Consider the following 26,025-nt stretch of genomic DNA (forward strand, 5'->3'; position numbering starts at 1 on the left):
GATACTGCAGTTTTTACCGGGCGATCCGCATCTTTGTTTTCCCCATGCCAACCCGTATGCTGAGGTTCGCAGGTTGGATGAAGTCGCTACTGTGATAGCGAGTGAGTCTCGTGCTGAGACACTGCACATACACTGCATATCACTCAAGTCAAGTACACTGCACATCTCTGAAGTCAAAAACCAGTTACATCTCCAGTAACCATTGAATTCTCATTCTCCCTGCAGATAACAGATACAGTGCAATTTATGTCGGTAAACTGACAAGACACCTGAGCACATGTGAAGTAACTATACATTGTTATTATTCATATATTGTAGAAGGTGTGCGATTAAGTTTTGATCAGATGGCTTACTTTCAAGTTATATTATCAAAATTTACAATGGTTTTGGAAAGTTGTTGTTTTTTGTTTGTTTGTTTGTTTTTAACAAAGCGTTGAGTAATTTATGAGCGTGACCTCGTGGCGGGTAGTTTGTTCTCATAAAAAAAAAGCTGCTATAAATAGCTTTGGGCTCACAGTAGTCGCAACATAAAAGACGCAGGAACACAGCAATGGCAGGAATTTTGCAACAAGCACTACGTCTCAGCTGACCTCAGTGAGACAGTCATGTTGAGGTGATTGTTGACAACATAATTTCAAACTCTCTACCAATAGGCTTTAATTGTTTAAGAGAGAAGACCGCAGTTATGGAAAAGGACTGTGAGCGTAGGTTCCTCAATTCAGTACAAACCGTCGGAGATAATATGTCACTTACACAGAGCCTGGAATAACTCTTCTCTTTCATCACGCGTATATCAAAACTCCCGTTTTATATTTAGCCAGCGTCGCCGACAGCGTTTCAGCCTGCACTTCAAACAACTGTACAGTAAGAGGATCAAGACTTTTGAGGTGGAGCGGCTTTCTAAACCAAAATGTAACGTTTGCGAAACTTTTCGAAGTTGGCACATTAGTTGTAACGTCTGACCACTGCGCTCTGACGGAAGGATTTGTCTTCCCATTACACACTGCAGTACGTAAGACGTTATGTTTGTGCAATAGCAAGAGCTCGGGAAAAGGATTAAGCAATCTGTTCTTGCATGAATATTATTAAGTCTTTTTTTCTGTGAGAGGAAACGCAGATTGTTTTTTTTTTACTGGAGCAACTGTCTAACCTCTTCAGCCAATGTACTGAGTCTGCCAGTGTTAACACCCTAACTGTGCAGTACAGATTTTCTTTTTGCGTCTGCCTAACTCTCGTTGCACAGAAAAATTTGTTCCCATCAGCTTCTGTTTGAAATGCGAACAAGCTAAAAGTGCACCAAAAGATAAGGCGGACTACCTGACCCGATAGTAATTGTAACATGCACTGATTTAAGTACACGCGGATCGCGCGACAGCAGAACGCGTCCTTCCAGCACACAGGTGTATATTGGTCTACTTCAGTGATTCACTGTTGGTTAACTCCCAGAAGGAGGTGAGAGGTGCAGGAAGAAAACAAACAAATCAAAAAACAAAGACAAAAGTTAGTCTGATTGTCTTATCATGGAAGTTGCTCCAAGTCAGCCGACGGCAGAGTCCGGGGGTGATCACAATGCCAGTGCTTCGATGTCTGCGGGCATGGAGAGAGCGGATGTGGCCAGTCCCAGTCCGGTGACCAAACAGCGATCACTTCGGGCAGTTTATGTACTGAACGACGGATTGAAGGCAGTCGCTGCAAACAGCCCAGAGTCGGGTGCCTTACAGTGCCTCCAGCGTGCATGTGACGCTGAGAGCGCTATCTTAACTGTTGTAACTTTCGGCCGGTTAGATTTTGGCGAAACGTCAGTGCTGGACACGTTCTATGATGCAGGTGAGTTTGCATATGCTCAAGCATCTGTATGAAGCATTGGTCTGTATTTATATATAGATTGATATTATATTGACTTTTCGTTATTGTTTGAGATTTTGCAAGGGAAATTTTGATCAGAGCGGTTTTTCGTCTTTTTTTTTTTTTTTGTAAAATGACACCGTTTCAAGGAATACATGGCAAGCCCTGACAAAGTCTAATAACGTCTTGACTTCAGATCGTATAGTGTTTGCTATTTCCTAGAAAAAGCTTTCTGTGGAATGAATCACACCCTACACCCAGCTGCAAACATCTACCTTTGTATCCGCGCGTGTAAAAACTTGAATGTTCTTCAACGGACGTAACTGAGACAGGATGAGTTGTATTGTGGTGACCATATTCCCTCCTGGGCACGCTCTTGCCGTAGGCCTGTCAACTACTTGTGGTATGGGTACTATAATCAGCCTCCTGTTTTGACGCTGAACATATGGCTCATGTGTAGTGACTTGCCTTTGACCTTTTTGAGAATTTCTGGCATTTTATTATCAGCGAGTAAGAGAAAAGTATCATATGTTACCAAGCGGGGGAAACAATACACATTCATATTCTTCTGTGACGAGCAGTTAGCATACAATGCCATCATTAATGTATTATACTGGTGTGCAAGATTCAGTGATGAGTCAGTGATGAACATGATAAATCAGCTTAGCTGAAATAGAACTCTAGAGGAGCTGTCATACACTAATCAGATGGGTTTTAATAGTCCTCGCTCACGTAATCCTGTAATCTGAACATCAGTTTAGTTTGTTTCTATTTATAAACATCTCCACATATGAAGACTGGGAACTGGAGATGGAGTTACTTAATCTTTTAGTGTTACTACAGGGTAACTGGCATTTTGAATTTAGCCCAACACAATTATTTATTGGTTACAAAGAAATAAGGAATATTCTGATGTGATGATGAGTGATATCGTCGCAAATACATTATGACCGCATGGAGATGTTGCCTTTGGGGAAAATCCATGTGTTTAAGTAAAATGTGATTTTTTTGCAGACATAGCAGTAGTGGACATGAGCGATGTGTTCAGACAGCCATCACTATTTTACCATCTGGGCGTACGGGAAAGCTTTGACATGGCCAACAACGTCATTCTCTACCACGACACGGACCCTGATACAGCCCAGTCTCTTAAGGCAAGTCTGTCGATGACTTACGCACACTCACGTCATGAACAAGCATATGCCAGCATGCATACACGCACACATATGCGCACACGCACACACACATGCACACATACACAGACAAACACACACATACATATATAGATACACACACATATACGTGCACGCACACACACACATACACACACACATACATGTACACACACACACTCAGAATCATCTCTCCCTTTGTTTATACTCCTTCTCTCATTCCGTCAACCCTATGATCTCTCATTCGTCCTGTGTCCTGCTCTCACGTCCCTCTTAAAACTGTCATTAAAATCTCGTGACACTTCTGCTGTGACCTTGTGATGTTGTTACCGAGGTGCATTTAAAAAAAAGTATTCTTAGTATGTACTGTATACCACAGTATAAATGATAGGTACACATACAGCTCTCCTTGTTTCAAGCACAGTTCTTTCCCAACAATAAACCCATGGTACAGAACAGTGAGTATGAGGACTAGAGGTTTGGAAGGGCTACGCAGAGACAGGTGGCATTCCTACTATGTGAGCAAACAGCCAGCCATGATCATGAATGAGTTTGCTATTTACAGCCATGGGTGGTGTTAGCTACTCAGTCTTTTAGCTCAAGAGACAGCACGTGTTGTGGTGCATTAGACTGCAGGCCTGGAAACAGTTCTGCATGGCAGCATCTCTAAGGAGATTGAGAGAAAAATGCAGAATGAGGTACAGAAATGGCAGAGAACAATTGCAGGATCCCCAGTTGTACTTAAAAGTATATTTTCACTCTGTCTTTCTTGTTCCAGAGAGGAGGAGTTTGATTTCTTTTTAACCAGTTCTCCTAACCATTGTTCACTCAACGACATCAGACTTTATAATTTAAACGCATTGTTCCTGGATTAATTCTAACATCATAACTAACAGACAAGTTCAGAATGACTGTCATTCAAGGCTGTATAAAATAAGCAACACAGTCAATGAGTTATGTGTTACAGAGGTGCAGATGTATTGAAAGACAAGTCTCTGTTATTCTTCTACAATGCACCGGAAGAACAGTTCAACAAACGACTATTATTTCAGTCTTCCTGTTTCACAGGGGAACAAAAATGAGTTAACATGCATGTGCACTTTGGGGGAAATTTGCAAATGGGGAAAGGCAAAGAGCTCACAAATGAAAAGAAACACATGCATTATTGAACTTCATAAATCAAGAAATATGAAGTCATGTGACCAACAGCCACAATAGTCAGAGAGTTCTAAACTCCTGCCCCGGTCTCCTCATTTTATTTTTTAATTCATGTTAATTTCATGCTGATTTCACTTCAGTTTTGACAACAGGATGATTTTTAACAACAAACAAATAGACCTGAGCCTTATTTTAATTTTTTTGAACAATGAGTTTCAAATTTTTAATGACCGTTAAGCTATCCATTGTATGCGGGATGATTGTTTACATAGATGGAGCTCTCCACTGTTAGAGTTCATAAAGTTAAGGTTTCTACAACACATATGTGGTAAGACAGACCTACTGTTTGTTACCACAGAGAATTGTTTAAGACACAAGTACACCGCTTCTCTGTTTAGAGATGGGATGAGACAGAGATGAGAGGATTTATGTTGTGGCATGAGAGTGTGTAGTGGGACTTCTGTCTTAGCATTATAGCATCCTTTCACTGTCCTTCATATTAAGTAGGGGCGTGACTGCAAATCTCTCCTCTTGAGACCAATATGATCTCGACACGTGGTAAACAATACGAACCGCGAAAGAAGCCAGTGAGATGCCTGTACTGGTTAACATTTTTTGCACGATACACACTGTTTGAATCCATGCAACCGTATCGTTGTTATTAATCGCAATTAAACCATCAACGAATGATAACAGCCCTAGCGTTTGGTGTAGTTTAGCATTTAGTCAGTGGGGGGAGGGGATATAAATGTTTCCTGTTTTATGCTGTTACCTCTGTCTTGTTCTAATTTTCACCGGAAAAAAAAACAATTGTTCAAACAAACCAGTAAATGGATTTATACAACACGTATCACACGTGTCACTTAATTAGGACAGTAATTAAGAAGTTATGGGCACTGGGAAAGTGCTGATCTTGCCTGGTAGGAGATGCATGTGCGTCTTGTGTCCAAACACAGAGAGAATTTCAAAATTTCTTAAAAAATAAATTTCTTAATTTGAGAAATGAGTAACTTTGGTCAATTGCATTTAATAATTACTAAAGTACAATACCTCCATCAGTTGTAAAACAGCAGTACAGTTCAATCCTGGATTTATTAATTCTGTACAATTCTTTTTTGTTTCGTACTCATTGAAGATGTCAGTAATTCTGGGCCAGACTATATTTAGCGACCTTACTAATCTTTAGTAATATGTTTTCTTTTTTTCTTTCTCTAGGACATGGTGGTGCAGAAAAACACAGTAAGTATTTAAAGAGAATAGAACTTATTTTTAGGGTGACATATATAGGTACCGTCAGGGCACATGAGGGCGTATAGAAAAGGGAATTCTTCATGCTGTCGAGGAGACATATCTGGAATTCATGCTGTGAACATGCCGTGTGCTCTGTTTTACATGTTCCTCTATGGCATTCACCTAAAATAACACATCCCACCATAGCTAACCAACAGCATACACAGGGGAGAGAGCGGCCTCCTCTGCTTTTCCTTTCCCCACAGTGTGTGAACGGGGATTTGAGTAGGTCAAAGGAGATGCGGGGACACCATGTTCCAGCCAAGAGAGAGAAAGAGAGAGAGAGAGTTTGATTTGTGTATTGAGTAGAGCCTTGCTCTGACTCCAGATGGATTGTTGGGGTCAATGGGTGTTAGCTCTGTGAGTGTGTGGAGTTTAAAGAGCTGGCTTGCTTGTCGATGCGGTCTGTACGACCCGTTTGCTTCTTTTAATAGACCCACTTAAAACGGATCTACACCAGAAGCCCTGTTCGTGCCCAGACCCATCTACTTGACATTCTCACAACCTCAACCTTGAATCACAAGGCTCGTAATTGTTAAGGCAGCGGTCACCCTGCCTTCACTTCCTCTGACAGTGGGTTTCATGCTGCTGTCCATGCATGCTGTGGTCTGCGCATTTGGTGCTATGTGCTTACTTAGCTTTCTGGGTTCTTGTCGACGATGAAATATGCCATGAGAGTTTCTGTGAGAGTCTGAATTTAAAACTTTCTCTCTGCATGAGATCCCCTATTTCTGTCTCTCTCTCTCTCTCTCTCTCTCTCTCTCTGGTTCTTTCTATCTCTCTCTCTCTCTCTCAGTTTCTTTCTGTCTCGTTCTCACTCCATAGCCCTCATTTTTTCTCTTTTCTGTGTGTTACCTGGAGTAGGCAAAGCCGGTTACAGTAGGCTTTCCCTGGGTACAGTTGCCTCCAGAGTATCGTGGCTCTGGCCTGAGGAACAAAGTAGGTACTGATTTGCTGTGATGCATGCAGGCTTTGGTCAGGCACTTGGTCATGGAGAGGGCAGAGTGCAGAGTGCACTGAGATACTCACAACCCTCGAACGCTTTTTTTTTTTTTTTTTGGTTAAGTTTTGTCCAACTCCCAGACTTTCACTGATTAACACATCAGAGGACAGCGCAGCAATGAAACTTCTCAGATTCTATGAAACCATTTCATTTCTAATTAGAGTAGCACTGTGTCATTGTTGATATTTTTGATGGTTTATCATAGTTCTTTACAGGTGCTTCTGGTAGAGATATTAATATTGCTAATTTTATGAAACTAATGAAGAATTTACATCTATATAAAAGACCTGTTCAGCCCCCACATTTTAAAAGCCACCAAAATGGACAATACCTTATATCGTGCCTAGAATAAAAACTTTGGCATCTAGAAGCAAACTGGAAAAAGCAACTTATGAACATTTATATAGTTTTTGCATCAGGGAACATTAATCTCAATGTAACAACTATAGCTTAAAAAAAAAAAAAAAAAGCAGAGGTCATTATTTGATACAAACTGTATTGCAAACCTTCGGATGGAGAAAATGTTGTTGCTGGTACTCCTTTACTCACTGGAGTCCTGGGGTAGGGCATGGTCACACAGGACTTACTTTACTCACTGAAATCCTGGGGTAGGGCATGGTCACACAGGACTTACTTTACTCACTGGAATCCTGAGGTAGGGCATGGTCCCACAGGACTTACTTTACTCACTGGAATCCTGGGATACTGCACGCTCACATAGGCGTTAACCAGATTCTCATTACACTCTGAGGTGTTGGAGTGCTTTGGGGTGAGCTTCATTAACACTCGACACGTTTGGCTGGGCTCTGAAAGATCACAAGAGACGTCTTCAGAGAAACGTAATTCCCTAACCTTAACCCTAACCTAAAACATTTTCAGCTATTCTCACTCCTTGAGAGTGGGACTAGCTTGTTCACATTAAACCCGGATTCACCCGCAAGAGACTGAGTTTACCACATCGCATATGGCTTGAATTAACTGTAACTGTTACGACTTTGTAGTTAGATGGATCTATCTGGGTGAACTAATGATTGGATGAGCTTTACCGATTGGATCTCCAGACTCTCTTGAGGTGTTCATTTTTGATGTGATGAGCTTGAAGAAGAGTTTAGTAAGGTTTGATTCTGTTGCAGTGATAACCAAAGTGTCCTGTGTTCAGGCCTCCAGTGGAAACTACTATTTCATCCCTTACGTGATGACCCCCAACCATGAGTACATGTGCTGTGAGAACGTGGCTCAGAGACGGGCATCCGAGTACATGCAGCCCAGCTGGGACAACTTACTGGGGCCTCTGTGTGTGCCACTGGTGGACCGCTTTGTCAGCCTGCTCAAGGACATTCACGTCACCTCCTGGTACCAGCTCTCTGCATATGTATCTCTCACGTTCCATGTTCTGTGACTTTAATGTAAATATTTAAAGTTCTCTGTGGAGGAGAACTATGTAATATGACTAAGAAATAGTCCAAATGTAAAGGATGAGTCAGTGTAATCCTGGAAAGCTTTCAGGAAGATCTAAAATAAAGGCAGGAGGCGTCCAGTACTCAGACACACCCTAATGCCTTTGACTGGCAGCTGAAATATGATCCACTCAAAATGAGCCACTGCCGTCTTGCTGAACCGATGATGTAGACCATAGCCCATAGAGAGAGAGAGAGAGAGAGAGAAAGAGAGAGAGAGAGAGAGGAGAGACATACACAGGTGGGTGTGAGATCTGATGTGACCCCGCTATTCAAATGCCTCCATCTAATGTCCTTTTGGAGCAAAGCCCAGTACTTGAGTTTAGATCAGATATCACCTCTGGAAAAATCCTGGAACGCTGTTAAATCATCAAAACAGAATCTAAAAGGACTATGAAAGTAGATACGCAATGAAACACCTAGATGAACCCGAGGAGGTGCCACTGAATCCTCCTGTTTATGTTTTTTCCCACTCTCTGCTCGCAGCGCCTCCTTTAAGGACACCCTGCTGAACGACATCAGGAAAGCTCGAGACAAATACCAGGGAGAGGAGTTAGCCAAGGAGCTGTCCCGTATCAAACTCCGCATAGACAACACTGAAGTTCTTACCCAAGACATAGTCATGAACCTGCTCTTCTCATACAGAGATATACAGGTACAGTTATCTCACTAGAACCCGGTGTAACTCGGTATAATTTTGTTCACAGTCGTGTTTCATAAAGCCCTGTGACATGCCTGGATGTTTGGCTTTCAGGATTATGATGCCATGGTGAAACTGGTACAGACACTGGAGATGTTGCCCACTTGTGACCTGGCCAACCAGCCCATGATTCAGTTCCATTATGCATTTGCACTCAACAGGTAAGCCATACACATCTGCTGTGCACGTGTTTCCACTGTCTTACACTCATTACATAGACATAGTGATGTACAAGATGAGCCAATTTAATTAGTCCTCATTATAATCCTGGCTTAGAACTGCCCATAATAGAAATTCAATTTTTCTGTATATTTATTGATTCGTGTGTGTGTGTGTGTGTGTGTGTCTGTGTGCGTGCGTGTGTGTGTGTGTGTGTGTGTGGGTGTGCGCGTGTGTGTGTTTGTTCAGACGGAATAGCCCAGGAGACAGAGAGCAGGCCCTGCGTGTGATGCTGCAGGTCCTGCAGTCATGTGAACACCCTGCCCCTGACATGTTCTGTCTCTGCGGCCGCATCTACAAGGACATGTTTTTGGACTCAGACTGCAAGGACACCAAGAGTAGAGACAATGCCATCCAGTGGTGAGTCAAGGAAGTATTAATTTGAATAGTTACCTTTTCACCGCTCTGTGCCAGCAGGCCATTTCTACATCTCTGTCTCTCTCTCTCTCTCTCTCTCTCTCTGTCTCTCTCTCTCTCTCTCCCTCTCTTCGTCTGTTTATCTATCTATCTATCTATCTATCTATCTATCTATCTATCTATCTGTCTATCTGTCTATCTATCTATCTATCTATCTATCTATCTATCTACCCATATCTCTCTCTGCCTGTCTGTTTACCTATCCCATAGGTACAGAAAGGGCTTTGAGCTACAGCCGACCCTGTATTCGGGCATTAATCTGGCTGTGCTGCTTATTGTGGCCGGTCAGCAGTTTGAAAGCTCCATCGAACTGAGGAAAATAGGTGAGATTAAGTCCTCTGGCCCCCTCCCTGTCCTCCTCATTCCGTTTATTCACTCACACAGTCTGTTACGTACCTGGGTCCTCTAGCCGTGTTTCTCCCTCTCTTTTTAGGGGTCAGGTTGAACAGCCTGCTGGGCCGGAAAGGCAGCCTGGAGAAGATGAATAATTACTGGGATGTGGGTCAGTTCTTTACTGTCAGCATGCTGGCCAATGACATCCCTAAAGCAGTACAGGCCGCAGAGAAACTCTTCAAGCTCAAACCCCCCATCTGGTAAACACCTGTGACATTGATGTGACGCACGTTTCAAATCGTCTTAAAAGAGTGGTGGTATCGTTTGTCTTCTTAAAACGCGTGCTCTGCTTTTTTTTTGCGTCCTCCTCAAACTTTCACCGCCCCCTGTCAGGTACTTGCGGTCAGTGGTTCAGAATTTGCAGCTTATTCAGCATTTTAAGAAGCAGAATACGGAGCATTCACCCCAGAGAGAGAGACTCAATTTCTGGATGGACATCATCGTAGAAGCGACACAAGGGACGACTAAAGGGCTACGCTTTCCGGTACAAGACTTCCACTGATCTCGCTTTTGCATATTCTCACACAAACACAAACTCGAGACAAAACCTCACCTGAGCTGAAATACCCATCCGTCCTCCTGGTTCTGTTTTTAAAAACATCTGTTTTCCATCTCCACTCCGAAGGTTTTGATCCTGGAACCCACTAAGATCTACCAGCCATCCTATGTGTCCATCAACAGTGAAGCGGAGGAGAAGAATGTGTCTATCTGGCATGTTTCTCCAGCTGAGACGGTTAGAGTCTTTCCCACAGTCTCACTCTAATGCACTGTGACTTATGACCTACATTTCATACAGTTCTCTAACATTTTCATCTAAACTCAACTGTGACCTTCCCAATGAACCTTGTCCAGAAAGGGATCCATGAATGGAACTTCACTGCAACGTCCATTAAAGGAATCAGGTTCGTGGGTGTTTAATGTTCTATTAATATAATTGTAGATGTAATGACCTGTTCATCAGCAAACTGACACAGAAATTGACAGTACATCAGGCCGTCTCTGGCTTTCATCATGCCCACTTAGATTTACTAGATTTAGTCCCTTCTGTGTGTGTGTGTGTGTGTGTGTGTGTGGTTTGTTAACAACTAGCTGCACAGTTCCCTGTGAAGTTAGTGTTGGTTGAGAAAACACATACCAAAGGCAGGCATATTTTTGCATGACTTTGTCCTTGAAGTATCAGAGTAGTGTGTGTTAGGTTTCATCTCCTCCCTGTTGTCCCCGCTTCTCTTTACCTCCAACATCCAGTTTGCTATAATCAATTTATTCATTCCTGGTGCAATTTTATCTTTATTTTCCCTTTAATCCATAGTATCTCTAAGTTTGATGAACGCTGCTGCTTCCTGTATGTTCATGATAACTCAGATGACTTCCAGATCTACTTTTCCACTGAGGATCAGTGTGGAAGGTGAGCCTGTGAGAGTCTGTGTCAGTACAGAGTAAAGGTCATTCATGCTTTCATAAATACAGTCCCTCTTTAACAGCTGTGTGTATGCGTTAGAGTTACAGATTGTTTACTGATTGTTTGGGCTGCTGTCTGATTCCTGATTTTAGGTTCTGCTCCATGGTGAAGGAGGTTATCACAGATGGATCAGGGAATGCTGTGGAATTGGAGGGAGAGGGTGATGGAGACACACTAGAAGTGAGTGTGTATGTGTGTGTGTGTGAGAGAGAGAGAGAGAGAGAGAGAGAGAGAGAAAGAGAGAATGTGGGAGATGAAGAAGTTCCTTAAAGAGACTTATGAACCTCATTTGTCTTGCAGTACGAGTATGACTACAATGAGAACGGGGACAGGGTGGTCTTGGGGCGTGGCACTTATGGAGTTGTGTATGCGGGCAGAGACTTGAGCAACCAGGTACGCATTGCCATTAAGGAGATCCCAGAGAGGGACAGCAGGTGAGTACAGTGCCCTTGGATTTTCCTGGAAGTATAAACAGTGATATCCATTCTCTGTAGAACAATGTTATTGGTTTGGCCATTGGGACTTGTGCAGGTATTCCCAGCCTCTCCATGAGGAAATCGCTCTCCACAAATACCTGAAGCACAGGAATATTGTACAGTATCTTGGCTCTGTGTCTGAAGACGGATACATCAAGATCTTCATGGAGCAGGTTCCTGGAGGTGTGTGCATGTGTGTCCGTCTGTGTTCGTACATTGGTGATTGAGCTGAAGTATTGGGTTTGTAAGAGTATTTGAGTGACTGGGCCCTGTCCTAATTCTCTTCCATGGTTCCTTTAGCTTGTTCTCTTGTGTTCTTCTTCACTAAAAGTTGTGCAGTTTTAGCATCACATCAGTGTAGCAGCAGTGTATTGAAGCAATGTCAAACAAACATCATAGAATTGCATTACAGATTCTCGATCCAAGCTGCCTCTTACCCAGTTCATTTAGAGGGGAAAGATCACATGAAAAGTGAGCTTTCAAGATCTCTGAGATTCCGGATGCTCTGTTGTAGATTACGATTTTGTTACAGATTAAAAAATTTTCGATTAAAATTGACACAGGGACCAGTTATTATAATCCTTAAAGTGATCATTTGACTGAAAGGATCGTAGCTCATTCTGTACAAATTAAGTACTCATCCTGTTCACAGGGAGTTTGTCAGCTTTGCTACGCTCAAAGTGGGGTCCCCTTAAAGAGGCCACCATCATCTTCTACACACGGCAAATCCTTGAGGGACTTCGTTACCTTCATGAGAACCAAATTGTCCATCGAGATATCAAGGTTATAAATACTGCTTCCCTTAATGGAAGAGCTATGCAAATTTCTCTTATGTCGCCTTTAACACTGCGCCTTCTCTCTCCCGTCTACAGGGAGATAATGTGTTGGTCAACACCTACAGCGGAGTGCTGAAGATCTCAGACTTTGGCACCTCTAAGAGACTGGCTGGAGTCAACCCCTGCACAGAAACGTTTACTGGTAAACACCAGGATTCATGTTCTGTCCTCAGGTCTATCTGTTCCTGTTTGGTGTCACATCTGCTCTTTAGCACAACTCATATCTTTCTCTGGTGCCAAGGGACGGTGTACACACAGTGAATAACTCCACTCCTCGTTTTGGAGGGGTCCATGCTGTCCCAAACTTTATCTTACTGTCCCCGTCACCTCTCCACCACCACTACACCACCCAGCCCTGAGAGAATATTCTGACTTCTTATTAGGCCAGTCTGTGCTGCTCTGATAGCTCTCGTGGCTCCTGTTTTATTTATTACCAAAACTGTAACCATAATAGGTTGTTTGATTTGGTTTGGTTTGGTTTGGTTTGGTCTGGTCTGACCTGGTTTAGTGTAGTTTGGTTTGGAGGACTTGAACCTGATGAAAGTACATAAAGGACATAAGGTTTCCATTTGCATGCTGGCCTGGAACACTGCTTGATATTTCATGGTAATATTCATGCCGAGGTATTTACAGTGCGAGGGCTCATGTAACTCTATTTGATGGTTAGATCTCAGTGGAGCAGTAGTGTTTAATTAACCTACTCTGGTGAAATTATTCATTTTTTAATCCCCATAACAGTCTACTCTTCATCTGATGAACTTTCCCTTTGACAGAATTCCCTTTCAAAAAAGAAAAATCACTCATCAGAAAAGCTGATGTTTGTAAAGTCAGGTCTAATGTACATTCTCCAGAACTTGAATGAATGGCTTTTTTTTTTAATATAGTCAGTCAGCTCTGTTCCTGATGTCAAGTGCGTGTATGAAGCATCTGCCTGTGCTTAAGTAACCTGAGAGGGGCAGTATGTGTAGAGTAATTAGATTGACCTAAGCCACCCACACAAACACGTACACTGACACATACACACACAAACACACACACACACACACACACACACACACATTGTGCTTAATTAGAGACTGATAGAGGAGCAGGTGCAGAATTCTTTTCTTCCGCCTTCTTTCCTTTCCTCTCCCTCATGCTCCCCTCTCTCTCTCTCCCTCTCTCCCTCTCTCTCTCTCTCTCTCTCTCTCTCACATACGTATTTCTCTCCAGGCACGTTGCAGTACATGGCGCCTGAGATCATTGACAAAGGCCCTAGAGGTTATGGGGCCCCTGCAGACATCTGGTCTCTGGGCTGCACCATCATAGAGATGGCTACAGGCAAACCCCCTTTCCACGAACTGGGGGAACCTCAGGCTGCCATGTTTAAGGTACAGATGATTTCTTATGGAACATGTCATTGGCTTTAAGTGCCGTGTAGCATTGGACAGATGGAGTTATACTCTTGTGTGTCTCAGGTAGGGATGTTCAAGATCCATCCCGAGATTCCAGAGTCTCTGTCGGCTGAAGCAAAGTCTTTTATCCTACGCTGCTTTGAGCCTGATCCCAGTAAGAGAGCCACTGCTGGAGACCTTCTCAAGGACCTATTTGTTCGGCACAACATCAAGGGCAAGAAGAACAAGATTGCCTTTAAACCATCAGGTACAGGCTCTGATCTCAGCCTTATGGTCAATAATAGCTTGTCAATATTTAAAAAAAAAAAAGGTTACCTGGCTTCTTGGCTGTTTGTTTTGGATCGCTGTTTGACCATGTGGATCGCCAGCCTTTGTTTCTTCGGTACTTTGGTATCTGTGTGATGTTCTGTGAGCACGCACCGTGCTCACTGCTCTGAAGAGTCACATTGTATGGTGTATTGCCAACGCCCCCCGCTACCCCCCCCCCCCCCCCCGCCCCACAGCTGTGCATTCCTCTGTCTCTCTTTTGCCTGAGACACTAACACAACAGGTCCAAACCGCTTTCAGCTGGCCCGATGAGCTGACCAGACTGGAGCAGCACCAAGGAGGCCAGGGAGAACAACAGTGAGGTTCTCTGGCCCTCTGCCAGCCTTCCACAGAGTCCAAACAGAACATACTCACCCAGGCACTGGTCTCCCCCCCCCCCCCCCACGCCCATTTTTTTTTCTCCATTTATCTTCTGTTCACAGCGAAGGATTCTCACGGTGTTGTGTTCCTAAGGTGATTCCAAACAAACATGGCCTGTGCTTTCTCAGAAATCTGAGTAGTTCTGAGATCTCTTGGCTCTGGGGCCTTTTTGCGTTCAAACAGGTGCAGATATGGAGTGATGCACACAGCTAATGCAGACACTGACTCTGCCCTCAGAAATGGAAAGTGGTATCTTATTGGTCTCTTTTATTTAACCTGTGTATGTACAGTACTTGTGCTGCATCCAACATGGATAAACTGTTGTTAACTGTCTCTCTCTCTCTCGCTCTCTCTCTCTCTCTCTCTCTCTCTCTCTCTCTCTCTCTCTCTCGCTCTCTCTCTCTCTCTCTCTCTCCAATGGCACACAAATGGCTATGCTGTGGCGTGGATGCTCTTATTAAAAGTGTGGCAAGGTTTGTGCCCTCTACGTTAAGAAAAGCTCTCAAAAGTTAAAGCTTTGCCCATGTCTCTCAGTGAAAGTGTTCTGTCCGTGCTTTATCTTCTGTAAGGCGGTGCTTTTCTGTACTGTGTTTCTTTTTTCTCTTAATCTGACTCATTCACCTTTTTTTTCTCACCATCTCCTTGACTGCTCTTTTGCGTTGTGTGTGTGGTTTCTCTGAAATGATATATATGTTCGTGGTCACAGCGATGTGGGAGGTCTGTCATCAGATAACGACTGAAAAGTGAAAACAATGTGAACTCATTCTTTATTCCTTTCATTTTGTGTGTGTGTGTGTGTGTGTGTGTGTGTGTGTTTGTGTGTGTGTGTATGTTTGTGTGTGTGTTTTCTCTCATCCTCAGATTACATTCGCAGTGTGTCACTGCCCGTGCAGTTGCAGTCTGAGGCCACAGGCAGCAGCAGTAGTGAACATGGCTCCGTTTCTCCTGACTGTGACTCCAAGCACGATGTCTTCTTTGAGAAGAAAAAACGTTCGGGCTCTGAGAACCTCATCAAACCACCCAGTTCTAACTTCCTCAGGTAATCATCAAACCCCCCCCCCCCCTCCCCTCTTTCTCCACACCACCCCCGTTGACCCCAACTCCTCATAGCACCTGTTCAACAACACCTTAATCAGCCGAGAGAAACTCCCACCAAACGGTTCGACACTTACGCCAGTAATGGCATAGGTCACCTGAGTTTAATAAATTAATGCTTTGAATAAATGATGTGTGGATGTGCGACCGGCCACACAGGTGAGTTTAGGACACATTTTTGGCGGTCTCCATGGCGATGGCTGTGTGTCCTGGCATGCGTGTTGTTGCAGGCTGTTCATGCTTTGCTAAGCTGTGTTTGGAGAGAAATGAAGCGTAAGCCTCTCCCGAGACAGGCTGTCGTGCTTGACTGAGTCAGAGGGTGGCTGTAAATCAGCCATGTGAACACGCCGCTGGGAAGCAGATTGCCCAAATCTGGCCCGTCTGGCCATCAGTGAAGCTCCATGGTGATAGTGTTTAAACAAGGTGTTGGAATGAGGAGACAGGTGGGCAGTTGTCTAGTGATCACCGGTCAGGTTTGTGTGTGTGCGTGTGTGTGTGTGTGTGCGGGTGGGCGTGGGTGTGGGGGTGTGGGTGTGGGTGTGGGTGTGTGGGCGCATGCTATCCCTGCTCCGTCAGCCAACACTAATGTGATAATGTCTTTTATAGTGGGGTCAGCTTTGCACACTCATAAAGTCATAATTCTTCATGGCTTTATGACAAGCTGGTCGCCATCCACACATATCCATACAGGCAGACACGCACACACGCATACACACACGCACACACACCTGCTACACCTGCACTCAGCCAGGAAACCCATGTATGCATCGACAGTGCTATTGCATGGTACATACGCACACACTAGCACAGGGTCCTACTGTTATACTGTGGTACAGTCTGAGATACGCAGTAATTCAGTCCTTTTTTCGGTTTACTTGTTTGAAATAATAGTTATGAAATCAAGTTGTTTTGTTTTTTTATCTCGAACATAAGATCCGTTTGTTCTCTTATCTGCTCTGACCAGTGTCCCAGATGAGAGCTCCCCCTCTGAGGACCGTACCTCTCCAGCTTCGTCAGAAGATCGAGACTCTGGCCTGTTTTTACTTCGCAAGGACAGCGAGAGACGGGCCATCCTTTATAAAGTCCTTAATGAGGACCAGGATAAAGTCACCTCTAACCTCATGGAAAACCATATCCAGGTGTTTGTATGTTTGTGTATGTGTACTTTGCGTGCCTGTGTGTACTGCTACATCTCTGAAATGTATGCATTCATGAGAATTTCTGTGTGGTTGTGATTTTTAAGACAGTTGTGTGTATCTCTCTCTCTCTCTTTCTCTCTCTCTCTCTCTCTCTCGTTCTCTTTTTGATTTCAGGGTACTGAGGAACTGAAGCTCTCAGTGGATCACATTAAACAGATTATCTGTATCCTGCGCGATTTTATCCGCTCTCCCGAACGCCGGGTCATGGCTAACACCATCTCCAAACTCAAACTGGACCTGGACTTTGACAGCACCTCCATCAACCAGATCCAGCTGGTTCTTTTTGGCTTCCAGGATTCTGTGAGTGGCCCACTCTCTTTGTGAATTATGCTATCTTACCAAAATGAAAGAACAACATCATCACCACCTGTTGCCCAGAGATGGACATAACATTGCAGAAGTTACATTTCCTTCAGAGCCTTTGAACTGTCTTTGAGTGTGGGACTCTCTATACTTCTAGTTTAAATGACTAGACTGTCAGTTGCGCCTACAGTTTATTTTCAGACGCTTAGATGAGAGATGCTCTTGTGTGTGATGTGCCTGACCTGTGTTTCTCTTTCTCTCAGGTGAATAAAGTGTTGAGAAACCATCACATTAAACCTCACTGGATGTTTGCCATGGATAACATCATCAGACGAGCTGTCCAGGCAGCTGTCACCATATTAATTCCAGGTGTGTGTGTGTGTGTGTGTGTGTGTGTGTGCGTGTGTGTGTGTGTGTGTGAGTGTTCATGTTGGAATGTATATGCACTGGGTGATTTTACATAGTTTACATAGTTACAGGATTAGAAAGCTGCACCCCCCCCCTCTCTCTCACTCTCTCTCTCATTCACTCACTCACTCTCTGTCTGTTTCTCAGAACTTCAGACCCATTTTGGCCCTGCGTCGGAGAGTGAAGGGGCAGATAAAGATGCAGATGAGGTGGATGTTGAGGATGTGGAGTTTGGGGCCGTGGAGCCTGCGTCTCAGGAGGACACGGGTCTCACCTCCGGAGTCAGCACCTTAAGCTCAGTCATCTCGCACGACTCTCAACGGCCGCACCAGTCTCTCAGCACGCAGCTCGGACGTCTCAGACAGGAGACAAGCAGGTGCACGCTCACTCTAGTCCTTTCCCCCGATCTCGCTGTTATTTGGACTCGTAACTCTCACTCTTCCTCATTCCATTTGTTCCTATATACATGTTTTTACATGCATCTCTGTGTCTCGTCACGTAGTGCTTCTGAATGACGTGTTAGTTACACTGATGGCTTTCTAGCATGTCTGGAGAATTTTTTTTTTTTTTTTTTTGGGTTGGGATGGGCTTCTGCAGGTTGTTGGAGGAGCTCGTACAGAAGGAGAAAGAATATCAGCAAGTGCTGAGACAGACTCTCCAGCAGAGGGCGCATGACCTGGAGTTCATCAGACTTAAACAGCAACCTGCAGGTAAAACACAAACACACGCGCACACACGCACGGGCGCGCGCGCGCACACACACACACACACACAGACACACGCGCACATACTATGGGCCTGACTCTAGTGCAACTTTTGAGGACCAAGCAAACTTTTGCAAGTTCTTTTGTTTTAGAGTTTAATCTCGTTATCAGTGAAGTAAAGTTGTGGACTAGGATGACTAAACAAAAGTAAAAGATAACACTGTCCTCATTCCAGTGTGGCATTTTATGAGTCTTTATGCGTCATAGATTAGAATGGAAGGTCATTTGGACCTGATATAGGTTTTGTGTTTTGCAGAATTTGGTCACCATGTTTATCGTGCACATGTCCAAACAGAGAATTTTATTGCGTGTAAAAAAATTAATTTGCACCCCACACATACACACACCCTGCACACGCACACACACCCTGCACACAGGTGCAGTTTGAAATATGATTCCCAGGTGTAGGCCTTTCCTGTGCACTGCTACACAGCACCTTTTATGGGTGTACCACATTTTTCATCTATTTTACATACTGAAAAAATGTCATATAAATTTGTTTTTTTTTTTCAATCTAGAGAACAACATACTGAAAACACATTACAGGCATTTGTGTTTATTTTAATTACAGTTTTGTTTTGTCATTAATTTGTTTAAAATGTTTGTTTTAGATCTGTTCTGAGTCTGTACCTTATGCGGTGTGCTGACCACTGTAATGATTTCATGGACAATGCTATTAAATGTTAGTTTAATTGAATTACTTTACTCAGGGTGAATGTGGCAAATATGTAACCATGACTATTATTACTTTCACATAATAAACGGAGCAATTAGGACTAATTAAGGATCTGTACAAAAAAAAAACATTTACAAATAAATAACACTGACAAATATGCAAGTAAGCATGTATGTTTTAGTTCAGATATGGTTCTATTGAATGATGTAGTTACTTATATCATTTTGTGTATTTACATGCAGAAGTGTGTCTTTTGGTTTTATACATACTCGCTACATTTTTTGTTTTTTTGCCTCACAAATACAGTCCAACCCAAATGAGAGGTATTTAGGCAATTTGTAGGGTGAACTGATATAAGTTTTGCAATTTTTTTCTCAAAAGAGAGCCACTGACAAACAAACCAGCCCTGCACTGCAATAAATGTGATCATGTGACTTACCTACCATCTGAAGAAACAAAGAAAAGGAAAAAAAAAAAAAGAAAAAAGACCTTACTTGTTTGTCTGGTTGTTGTTGGCAACTCTGCACAGCAATTTTAAATCCAGTAGTTTTTAATGAAAACCACTCCTAAACTAAGTGTTCATGCATGGAGGTCTAAGGAGTAATCACATAAATAAGTATAATGCTTTACACTTCCATTCACACATAGTTACGATAGGAGTGTGTATTGAAGTGTAAAGTATACACACATACTCCATAGGATAAGAGTGTTTTTCACTAAATAATAATTATGTTCCTAGTCCCTAGACTGTTGGGCATTATAATGTATTCTACACTTGATCACATAATCAGGATTTTAACTTTGTTTGAATTACTGGATCCATTTGAATGTGGCAGGGGAATTATACGTTGTAACGAAATGCAGTGAAGTCACTGTCAGTGAAGTCTGAGTACGAATAGGCTCGCGTACTAAGTCTTTCCCAAAAAAATTGTCTGCAGATGTAATTAAACCTAATTAAGGACAAGTTTTTCTTGAGCAAGGAATGTTACCTGTCAAAATGTAGTACATTGCAGAGCTGGTCCACTCTGGTATTTTCAACGCGGTTCTTCTGCACCCCACAATCACAGCTAAGAAGTTATGGCCTAAAAGCTGAACTTGCTGAAAAATAAATTTGACGTTTTGTTCACACATTACATTCAGCCCTCATGGTTGTCTCTTCTTTCATTAGAACTCCAGCTTCCCTCCGTCTTCCACATGTCGGCAAACATAGTGGCAGATCAGGAGCTCACTGATTGGCTGAAGGAGCAAGGGGCTGACGCAGAAACCATAGATAAGGTAAATCACAGATGCACTTACATGATACAGTTTCATTGACACTGTGGTTTATGATGGCTATTACTTACTTAACAAGTTCTTTTGTAGATATGTTTAGTCACGATATTGAACAGCAAGGTAATTCTGGTAATTATGTTGCTTGTTTTCTAGTTTGTGATGGAGGACTACACTTTGGATGACATTTTAAATGATGTCTCAAAGGATGACCTCCGCTACCTGAGACTACGGTGCGTGTGTGTGTGTGCATGTGTGTGTGCGTGCGTGTGTGCATGTGTGTGTGTGTGTGTGTGTGTGTGTGCATGTGTGTTGGGTGGGGGAGTGTAATTATGTGATTCATTATTTCTGTTAGTATTTCACCGTGTGTTATCTTTGTGCATGTCTGTGTGTTATCTTTGTATGTCTGTGTGTTATCTTTGTGCCTGTTGTGAACAGCGTTTTGGTTGTTTGGTTTGTCAGGGGTGGGGCCTTGTGCAGGATCTGGCGAGCCATTCAGAGACACCGTAGCCGCGAGCAGAGGAGGATCGAGAATGAGGAGAGTAACTCTGAAAGATGAAGACACTGTGACTCTAAAAGGAGGACTCAATATGCTTCACACACGCACACACACGCACACACGCGCACACACACACACAAACACACGCACACACACACACACACACACACACACACTCACCCAAATACACTAACACTGACCCATGCAAGATCCACTTTCACTTTTTATTTCTGGTTCCCCCCCCCCCACTTCTGATGACTTTACACGTAAAAACTATTTTTCCTTGTCTGTCTTTTATTTTTTCCGCTTCTCACTGATTGATATAAAAACTAGTGATGTTGCCTGGAATGCAATCACCCACAAGATTTCCATTGTCTTGTACATCAACACATCCACCCGGAGCAAGAGAACGGAAAGGTGACATGAACTTGCAGTTCAAAACAAAAGCAGCTCTCGTGTTTGATCCAATGCCAAACATACCAGAACTGTACATGTATCTCAAAAGTCGCTCAGTACCTTTAAACCAGTTTTGGTGCTGCCATCTGGAGTACATATGTAAAAGTCAACCTTTGTACTAGGTTGAAGAGACCTCTCTTTCTGCCATTATGTTAAGAATACCTATAGTTAGAGATCACCACATCATGTGCTAGTTTTCAAAATTTGTTTAAATAAGTAAGGTGATTCAGTGCAATTCACAGAGGAAGAATTTATGAGATGATAATTTAATGCTGAATAGCAACAATAACAGCTGCTCCCAAGTTCAAGTTGCACTATGAATCACAGTGGCTGTGTTGTGACGGGTGTGTTTTTAACCAGTCAAGCGAGACCGTAATGACGGATGTTGGAAAGTCGTGAAATGAGTGAAACATTAGTGAAATGACTGACGAACCCACAGTAAAATCCTCGGGATCCCATACAGAGTGTCCCCCTAACCACACAATCTATAGCTGTTACCATACACACATGACCTCAGTTGCCCGTTGATCTATATCTATCTATCTATATATATATATATCCTGTGACTACAGGTCGAGCCACCTTAGTCTTGACAGGAGCTCGACAGTGAAAGTAAAAACTGAGAAGACCAAAGTACCCAAAGTGCTGGTACCTTAAACTACTCATCTCTTCTTCTTTGATTCCTCTTTATATTATTTGTATTTTTTTCTAAATGTGTTGTCTCTTGTGTACTGTTGCTATTTATCTATTTTGTGAAAATATTTTGCTTGAATCATTAACGTTATATCTTTGTGCCTTTTAACTTATTAAGTGTGTGTGTGTGTATGTGTGTCTAACTAAGAATAAATAGGTCAAATATAACCTTCTCTTCATGGATTTTGGATTCTTAACTAGTGTTATGTAAAACTGAAGTCTAGAATCTTCAATGAAGGAGATAATAGATAATACTGATGATAAACTTTAGATATAAGTATATACATACACACCCACACCCACACACCCACACACACACACACACACACACACACACACACTAGGGCTAAAACCGTGATATCCGATGTTCAAAATTCCCAAAAACTGATAAACATGTCATTGTGTTTCTTACAACAGAATAAATGGGTGAAATGTAACTTCCCATTCATGGATTTTGGACTCTTAACTAATGTCACATGAAGTAGATAGTGGGTAAAATGGATAACGAGCAGTTATATATACAGGTCATTAGGGCTAGCGCTGACCTTTCCTGACTTATCCATCTCACTGATTACCATTGTCTCATAAGGCTTTGCAGTTGTTCCACGGAAACACGAAGGGGATGGAGGGGAATGCCAGAAGGCCAGAAGGTGTTTGCTCTGATGTTTTGCTGAAGTTTCCCCATTCCATACATTGGCTGGAATACAAAATGCCATGCCTAAAGTTTTTCGAAATAATATACCCGCATAGACATCTGAAATGTCAACCATGCTATAGGTAGTGATGCAGCAACTGAGAAGAGTCTCTACATCCAAAAAGACGTCCCTTTACTCTTTCCTCTTATTCATTTTTAAAGCTCCGTAAGTAGAAGACTAATGTTGGTATTAAGCATTATTTTACATAGTGAGCTGCACAGTGCTTCAAAAATTCCTTAACGCTATCACAAGCCATCTCTTTTCCTTGGATAATTTAATGACATTTCAGTGGAGATCTACATTCATGTAGAAGACTACATGAAATCCTTTCACATAATTAAAAACGCAGTGTTAAGTATATATCCACTCTCTATTTAATATAACAGACAGATATTTATATATCGAGTTATCACACACACGCATGCACACACCCGTCCACGCACACCCACACACACACTTTCACAGTGTTCTGTGTAACTTAACGTCATGTAAGTCATTGTTTCTACTATGAATCACAACATGTCACTTGTGCACACAAGCGAGCAGGTATAACAAAACAAAATTTGGCTTTGAAATCTAGTAAATAGGCTAATGAGCCTTTTGAACTTGTGCTGTTATTTGCCACATTCAACAAGACTGCTATTCTGGATATCATTAAGGCCGTGCCTTTAGCTTTGGTTAATAAGTGAAGACTAAAAGTTCAGGTTTCACTTGGACACCGCCAGAGAACTTGCAGAACTTCTGTTGTTATCACCTATGATTATTGTGCAATTTCCTGCACATCTTAAGTATATGTACTCTTGGATTCTGCAGGTATTTGCTAAAGACAACAACATGGCTATGATTTAAAAAAAAAAAGGAACAAAAGAAAAAAAGACTGAGATCATAATAAATAGCCACACGCTTTGTTGCAGTCTGATAAACCCATATTTTGCTAAGCAGAATCCAACGTTATTCTGCGGCTATGCTGGATCACACATAATATCATCTGACGTCTCACAAGCATTTACAGTATGTGATGGTTGGATGGTTGGATATACTTATCTGGCTCGAAAAATGCGATATGAATGTAGTTATAGCTCTACTTTCCATACCTCCCATAGCGAAACACTGAAAATAACACATCACACAAAGCTTTTGCTGCTTTAACATGCCTAAGTCGTTATCAAGGCACGACGGTGCTCCTTAAAATCGTTTCTGTGTCCGCTTCAGTCTTGCTGGGGTTTTCCTCCCGTAGCTGTTTAAAGAAAAAAGAATAATACAGTTTCTGGGTGTTATAAGGAATAACAAATTGCTTTGAAACAGTACAATGTAAGGCTAATGTAAGGCTACTCAGTTACAAATTCAAATGGGCCAAATTTCAAAACCAGGCTAGGCTTTAATGTGTTGACAGTACTGACAAACATGTATTTTCATGATTATGTTTACAACTCGTACAACTTTGGTAGACAAGAAGATGTTTATGATGCTATAAAGCAGAGTGATGTATATACGTTAATATGTCCCAGTGCTAATATACTGTAGATATCAGCACTCATGAAATGCCTCTTGTCCAAGCCGACTGCTTGACCAGAGCTAACGGTGCTATTTGAATTTGACTGTGACGGCCTCCGGGGGCCAGATTTGGTTTGCGGGGCACCAGTTAAATAGTGCTGCGCTACTGTTATATTTTATTTTGGTTTCGGTTTCAAAGTTCACGCATTAATCTCTCTGCCTAAAATAAAAAGCGCATGACACTGTTCATTTTTATTGAGGACGGGATGTGTGTTCCCCCCGAGCCGCCTTCTAATTAGATGGCGCGAAGGTGGGGTGAGTCATCAGCTTATGGTGATTCATTAGTAGGGGAAACATGCAACTGAAAAGAAAGTTGGATTAGAAAGACTGTGTTTGTGTGGCCCTTTGGATAATACGTAAACCGGTTTCAAGAGGAAACGGGTTTCAGCCAAAAAAAAAAAAAAACAGGAAAAGGGAAAATTGTTTTGCAAAATAATTGTGATTTACCAAGGTGTACTCAAACTGCCAAAAACACAAACTGTTAAGAGAGCAGACCACTACTAATGGACTTTTTGTAGTTTTTTTTTACCATGATGAAAATATATCATAGTGATGACTTAATATTTCATCATAATGACACAGAACTTCTTAATTATGACTTCCTAATGAGAAACTTTTAAATAATTTTAACATAGTATCTTATAATCACGAATATATGTCTATATCTATATCTATCTATCTATCTATCTATCTATACATATACATATATATATAAATATATAAAGTATTATGACACAGTTTCTCGTATTAATGAGTTGTGAATTTTAGCTATTTGAGTTGCCATACCTTAATGTTCATACTCAGAATTATACATTTCTTTCTTTCTTTCTTTCTTTCCTTCTTTTTGTTTTTTTTAAGTTTTAAGTATTGCGAACTAAAGCATGAAACTTACCATACTGGCCTAAGCATTCTTCTCACTCTCTTAGAGTTGGGGTTGGCACAGAGCCTTCTCTGGCCATTGGTTGTCAGACTGTTCATAGATTATCGGAATTAGTCCAGTGCAACAAGCTTGCTCATTAATAACATCAGCAATACCGGCACACTGAGGAGGGGCTATAAACATATCACTTTACAGTTCCTTTTACATATATGCAATATTTTTGGTGTCAACAATGTGTATGATTGAAATGGAAATGAAGGGTTATGGTCCTCCTCACATGAGCATGTGTATGTGACCACTTTTCACTATCAGATCATTGTACTCTGGTTGCATAACATTTCCGGAAGGCATATAAAACACACAACAAACCGACTGTTGTGACTCACATAAAGGCATTTACATTACAGAGTCTTTTGATGTCCTGGTATGTGCATTGCTGGATCTTGCCCCAGCTGACCAAAGTCTGGATTCTGGAGACGGTCGTGTATTTAGTACAGCAGCCATAATGTTCTAAAGGCAAGGTAAAAAATGAAATCACAAAACCATAAGACTTGTCTAATCAGCTGTGACAAGACACACATCTGGTGAAGAGATGGTTGAAATAATTTTTCTGTTCATTTCTTGAAAACTTTCTCATTCATTGAATACACATTCAGTGCAGCAGACCAACTTTAAGCAAAATCATTTAAACAGTTCCACACTCAGCATCATAGCTTATTGACATCTGTAACAACTCAGCTACCTAGCTAGACTGTGCTTTAGGTCTTCTTTGGAAAACAAATTAACCTGTGCACTTTGTTACTGATTCACACCCTTAATCTTAGATATGCTTGAATCATATAAAATGATCATTTAAATGGGACAGACTTACTTGTTGTTTGGACAGAATGATTTAAAAGGAGTCCAGTCAGCCACAACAGAACCACACTGAATGGTGTTCGGATCTTCATGTTTCTGCTGCAGATTGTTTAAAACCAGACCAGTGACTGCCAAGACTGAAAAACGTATTGGTCTAACGCTACATTGAT

The 26,025-nt window shown here is 42.1% G+C and overlaps 1 protein-coding gene across 1 annotated transcript; it reads left to right on the forward strand.

Moving 5' to 3' along the window:
- The first annotated feature begins 1,520 nt into the window (after positions 1-1,520).
- Positions 1,521-20,779, forward strand: map3k15 (mitogen-activated protein kinase kinase kinase 15). The gene is given in 31 exon segments (XM_030767571.1): positions 1,521-1,827; positions 2,860-2,999; positions 5,391-5,414; positions 6,327-6,404; positions 7,628-7,821; positions 8,412-8,580; positions 8,680-8,786; positions 9,034-9,204; positions 9,472-9,584; positions 9,695-9,854; positions 9,988-10,138; positions 10,280-10,387; positions 10,507-10,556; positions 10,964-11,059; positions 11,206-11,293; positions 11,414-11,547; positions 11,645-11,772; positions 12,242-12,372; positions 12,462-12,567; positions 13,638-13,795; positions 13,883-14,066; positions 14,971-14,979; positions 15,368-15,545; positions 16,566-16,740; positions 16,915-17,100; positions 17,367-17,472; positions 17,659-17,887; positions 18,109-18,221; positions 20,120-20,226; positions 20,377-20,453; positions 20,683-20,779. Coding segments are annotated over 31 exon segments (4,074 nt in total).
- Positions 20,780-26,025: the final 5,246 nt, after the last annotated feature.

Source organism: Chanos chanos, chromosome 3 (genome assembly GCF_902362185.1).
Source record: "Chanos chanos chromosome 3, fChaCha1.1, whole genome shotgun sequence".
Classification (NCBI taxonomy): Eukaryota; Metazoa; Chordata; class Actinopteri; order Gonorynchiformes; family Chanidae; genus Chanos; species Chanos chanos.